The sequence below is a fragment of the Austrofundulus limnaeus genome, unplaced genomic scaffold, assembly GCF_001266775.1.
Source record: "Austrofundulus limnaeus strain Quisiro unplaced genomic scaffold, Austrofundulus_limnaeus-1.0 Scaffold38, whole genome shotgun sequence".
NCBI classification, from domain to species: domain Eukaryota; kingdom Metazoa; phylum Chordata; class Actinopteri; order Cyprinodontiformes; family Rivulidae; genus Austrofundulus; species Austrofundulus limnaeus.
In genome coordinates this window covers 150,974-156,548 of record NW_013952440.1, presented here as the reverse complement: position 1 = coordinate 156,548, position 5,575 = coordinate 150,974, and the positions used below count along the sequence as shown (strand labels likewise).

General features: G+C 41.8%; 1 protein-coding gene across 1 annotated transcript in view; it reads left to right on the top strand.

The window, feature by feature from the left end:
- The window catches only part of atp2a1 (ATPase sarcoplasmic/endoplasmic reticulum Ca2+ transporting 1), a gene marked incomplete at its 5' end in the record, with an annotated part of 18,852 nt that overhangs the window by 8,495 nt on the left and 4,782 nt on the right, over window positions 1–5,575 (top strand). Inside the window, 12 exon segments of the mRNA XM_014006879.1 lie at window positions 451–592; window positions 753–919; window positions 1,277–1,365; window positions 1,466–1,568; window positions 1,680–1,811; window positions 3,150–3,275; window positions 3,372–3,590; window positions 3,669–3,780; window positions 3,872–4,095; window positions 4,198–4,418; window positions 4,514–4,716; window positions 4,794–4,879. Coding sequence (XP_013862333.1) covers window positions 451–592; window positions 753–919; window positions 1,277–1,365; window positions 1,466–1,568; window positions 1,680–1,811; window positions 3,150–3,275; window positions 3,372–3,590; window positions 3,669–3,780; window positions 3,872–4,095; window positions 4,198–4,418; window positions 4,514–4,716; window positions 4,794–4,879 — 1,824 coding nt within the window.

Sequence of the window (5,575 nt, the reverse complement as noted above, 5' to 3'; positions counted from 1 at the left end):
ATATATATATATATATATATAAAATAAACAAATCAGGGGAAAAATCCCTGTTTAAATGTGAACAGGAACTGAAATCAGCCAGTTTTCTGTATCCATTCAATTTAAAAACTAAATAAAATTTTTCAACATGGACACATTTTCATTTTAAGATTTTCCCACTTACACACTCTCACAACACTGTGACCAGTCAGATCAAAGCTTGCTCTGAGGAGGTGGGTCTTAAAGAACAAGAGTTAAAATCAATAGACAAAAAAGTTTAATGACTGCATGAGAGAGAGAAAATGTCTTTTTTATTATTCTAATGAACCTGCTAGAAGACCCCCAAACAAAATGATGAACCTGTGAATTATTATAATTTGAGCTCTTTCAGGTCTAAATCGGATGCTTAAAATATTCCATTATTAAATGACAAATTAAAAATACGACTCACATCGGACTTATTTCCTACAGGTCATCTCCCTCATTTGTGTGGCCGTGTGGATAATCAACATTGGTCATTTCAATGACCCCGTCCACGGAGGATCCTGGATCCGTGGTGCCATCTACTATTTCAAGATTGCTGTGGCTTTGGCTGTAGCTGCCATCCCTGAAGGTAAACCCCAAAGATTAACGTCCTTTTGATCGGCTCACGGTCATCTGTACCGGGATGCCCATCTTAGTAGAACCTTCCTGGTTGAATTAGGAAATAATAATTAAACGTTGATCCTAAGCATATTGGGTTCTGGGTTGTTGTTGTTTTTTTTCCGTCACAGGCCTGCCCGCTGTAATAACCACTTGCCTTGCTCTGGGTACACGACGAATGGCCAAGAAAAATGCCATCGTCAGAAGCTTGCCCTCCGTGGAGACTCTGGGCTGCACCTCCGTCATCTGCTCAGACAAGACCGGCACGCTCACCACCAACCAGATGTGTGTCACCAAGGTTGGTTTGATCAAGTGCAAATTTTCAGTCCAACTGTCGAAGGGCCTTCTTCTATCCACTCTTCATTGAGTTATCCTCCTCCATCTCACTGTCCTCTCTAACTTCAAACATATATCTCCTGTCTTTTACTGACAGCTTCATCTCTAATATACCCACTGTCCCTCCTCTCCCCACCTTTGTGACACAAATCATTCCCGAAACTTTTTTTCCCCCCGGACAGTCGAGCTGAAATACTTGAAATCCTGCACCTTTGTAACGTCTGCTCCTGCCTCCCTCTTGTTCACACACCTGTTCTCTGTGTATCAACGCAGGTCAAATCTACGTATAATCTGTGTTTTATGATTTGTTTCTGTGCAGATGTTCATCATTGATAAAGTTGACGGCGACAGTGTTTCCCTCGGTCAGTTTGAGATTTCAGGCTCAAAGTACACCCCTGAAGGAGAAGTGTGAGTGATAAATCCAAACTGAAACATTAAAGAATTTTTATCAGCACTGTTCTGATCCTGTTTGAACACTAAAGTTTAAGGAAAAAATTTTTTTAATCAGCACAAGGAATGGTGCACATGTAAAGTGTGGGCAGTTTGATGGATTGGTTGAGCTGGCGACCATCTGCGCTCTGTGTAATGACTCATCTCTGGACTACAACGAGGTCAGCAAAGCGTTTACAACTCTTTACACCGATGACACTTTTGTTTACGTGCTGTTTGTAGCAGCTTAAAAATGCATTTGACTAACAATTTATCTTTCTCCGTTGTTGCAGTCTAAGGGTATTTATGAGAAAGTTGGGGAGGCCACTGAGACGGCCCTCTGCTGTTTGGTGGAGAAGATGAACGTGTTCAACACGGAAGTGCGTGGTCTGTCCAAGGTGGAACGAGCCAACGCTTGCTGCTCTGTAAGCTCACTAAAATAAAAATAAGAAAACATTAAAAAAATTAGTTAATGCAAAACAGATCCGTTTTACTTTAAACTAGCCCATTTATAAACTGGATAAACCTGTGTTTTTATAGAAAAAGATCAGAACATGTGAAATGATCTGCTCATACCTTTACTATGTGTGACTATAAACACCATCTCTGCAGTGTTTCAGTGAAAAAAAAGAGTATTTCAGCGTCATTGAGCACATTTTTTATGGTTTTACTCCTCATTGCTGTGGCCAACTTGATTTTATTGCTAAGGCCAACTCCAGCAGTTCTTCTGCACTTAATTTGCTTTAGAGATTGGCAGTTGAACCTGGGGGGAATAAAATGACGTCACATCCATCTTAACTGTTTCAGGTGCAACTCAGAAAACCAGGGTAACTGTGAGCAATGCAAATAAATAATAGTTTATTATTCTGTTTTATGCTTTCAAATTCTACAGCAACATGTTCACTAATATTGGTTACATAATGACATCTATTCTATTCAATTCAGAATAGAATAGAAACAGCCTTTATTGTGCCGCCGAGGGGAAATTCAGGTGTCACAGAGGTTCACACGCTAGTTACTTTACAAACTATAGACAGCACACAAAAACAAAATTAACACTGACTAGCAATGATACGACTACTAATAATAAAAAATATAATATAAAGAACTGTGCAAGAATAATAAAAAAAGATATGTTTTGTTTTAATTCAAGTTTATTTAGCACCAAATCACAACATTTGTTGTCTCAGGGCACTGTACACAAAAAACAATAAATCTAAAGAAGCCAGCAGATTGTGTTGATTTCGTCACAGTCTCCCATCCTGAGCAGCATATTGGCGACAGTGGAGAGGAAAAACTCCCCCTTAACAGGAAGAGACCTCCAGCAGAACCAGGCTCAGGACAGACGGCCATCTGCCTCGACTGGCTGGGTTTGGGGGACAGGAAACAGACACAGCCAAACTCAGGACTGGTCCAGGTGTATTTGAGACCGATTTAAACTGAAAATGGTGTAATTAAGTAGGTTGTTACAGTAGATTCGACCACTTGTGTGGAGCAACCATGTTGAATTTTGATGTTGAAGCTGGGCAGAAACCTTCGTTCAAGAGGCATTCTCTTTGTTTTTTATCAACTTCAAACTTAGTAAATGCACCCTTATTCCACCCTGATTCCACTGTCTCCTGGGTAAAGCAGAAGTGTTTGTGTGTGTTTATATTTTGTTTAGAGGCACACCCAGGTGTTTTATTTAATTTACACGTTACCAAGGTTGAAAACTTATGTTTTAGCAGAGAGGAGCTTCATCTTCATTTTCTTCTGACTTTCAGGTCATCAAGCAGTTAATGAGGAAGGAGTTTACCCTGGAGTTTTCCAGAGACAGGAAGTCCATGTCAGTCTACTGCTCGCCCGCCAAGTCGGCTAAAGCTCCTGTCGGAAACAAAATGTTTGTCAAAGTGAGGACGACGACATGAAGAAAATGATACAAAAGAAATATTTTTAAGTCGATTTTATCGGTGGGTAACTCCAGCTTGTCTTTACGACATCATCAGGGTGCTCCTGAAGGCGTGATTGACCGTTGTGGTTACGTTCGTGTTGGCACGAGCCGTGTGCCGCTGACCGGTCCAGTCAAAGACCAAATCATGTCAGTCATCAAGGAATGGGGCACGGGGCGGGACACCCTTCGCTGTTTGGCTCTTGCTACACGTGACACACCTCCGAGGAAGGAGCAGATGAACCTGGAGGACTCCACTCAGTTTGCAGAATATGAGGTAGGTGAACTAAAGCAAACATTTGAAATTGCCCGAAGGTTCATCCGTCTTGAGAGTTTTTTTATTTCCTTTTTTCAGACTGACCTGACCTTTGTAGGTTGTGTCGGCATGCTCGACCCCCCTCGCAAAGAGGTCATGGGCTCCATTGAGCTGTGCAAGGCTGCTGGCATTCGTGTTATTATGATCACTGGTCAGTCTACGAGTCTACTCATCACCCCACTCACACTAAACAACAACAAAAAAAAAAGATTGAGTCTTTCTTTCCGGGCTCTCTCTTCCAGGGGACAACAAAGGTACTGCTGTGGCCATCTGCCGACGCATTGGCATCTTCTCAGAGGAAGAGGATGTTACCGGCAAGGCCTTCACCGGACGTGAGTTCGATGACCTTTCCCCGTACGAGCAGAAGAATGCGGTACGAAAGGCTTGCTGCTTTGCCAGAGTCGAGCCGTCCCACAAGTCAAAGATCGTTGAGTTTCTGCAGGGCTTTGATGAGATTACCGCTATGGTGAGAGGAAGAGAAAAACTAACGTGATGAACTGACAACTCAAAACATGAAACTAAATAAACTAATATTTACGGTTCTGCTGTCCCTCTATGCTTTGTCAAGACTGGAGACGGCGTGAACGATGCCCCGGCCTTGAAGAAGGCGGAGATCGGAATCGCCATGGGCTCTGGCACTGCCGTTGCCAAGTCTGCCTCTGAGATGGTCCTGGCTGATGACAACTTCTCCTCCATAGTGGCTGCGGTGGAAGAGGGCAGAGCCATTTACAACAACATGAAGCAGTTCATTCGCTACCTCATTTCCTCCAACGTAGGCGAGGTTGTCTGGTGAGCACGTTACACCAGGCTTTACATGAAACAAGACAACGTGCCTCGTCGTCCTGAGAAAACAACTCAAGCCGTTTATTTCCCTGCTCCTTCAGTATCTTTCTGACAGCTGCCTTGGGTCTGCCAGAGGCTCTGATCCCGGTTCAGCTCCTCTGGGTCAACCTTGTGACTGACGGTCTGCCTGCCACCGCTCTCGGCTTCAACCCACCCGACCTGGACATCATGGGCAAAGCCCCCCGCTCTCCGAAGGAGCCCCTCATCTCTGGCTGGCTCTTCTTCAGATATCTGGCCATTGGAGGTAGGTTCCTTTTTTTTGCTTCATCCATTGAAGTGCTTAGTGATTCCTTATTCTGATGAAGCCTACTCTTCTTCCAGGTTACGTTGGTGCTGCAACAGTGGCAGCAGCAGCTTGGTGGTTTTTATATTGTGACGAAGGCCCAGCAGTCACCTTCTACCAGCTGGTTAGTACTTAACTGGAGAATTTGCACTTACTGCAAAAAAGCAGCATGAAGGATTTTTGCCGGAAACTGCTGAAGAAGCAGCAAAATCTAGCTCAGTATCTTTTAAATTGATTCAGTTGAAGGTGAAAAAAAAACCCTAATTCAGCACGAAACAGAATAAATTAGTGAAAAGGTAACTACATACTAAACAAGGCTAAAAGTAGCTAAAACAAGCTAAAAGTAGTTGAAACAAGTTGAAAATAGCAGGAAATTAGGAAAAGAAGTACCAAAAAGTTGCAACTTGTAAAAAAGTTAAAACAGTTGAAAAATAACATAAAGCTAAAATGTAGCTGAAAAAAAATTTAATTAGGAAAAATTACTGAAGAAGTGTGTTTGCTGAATTAAGCAGTATGAAGCTGAAATTAACACAAAAAGGTGAATTTTGCTGAAAAATTGCTCAAATTAGCTACATAGAAGCTAAAAACAGGAGAAAGCAGCTGAAAAGGTAGTACAATGTTGAAATTAGCAAATGGATATCAGAAAAGGTCAGAAAGATAGCTTAAATACAACAATAAATAAATAAAATCAACTCAAATAAAAGCTGAAATTTGCACAAAGAAGTAAAATAAAAATAATTAAAAAGGTGAACGAGAGCAAAAAGGAAAAAAGTGCCATTAAAATTGATAAGCGCTATAAAGGGTTTTAAAAATACTATTT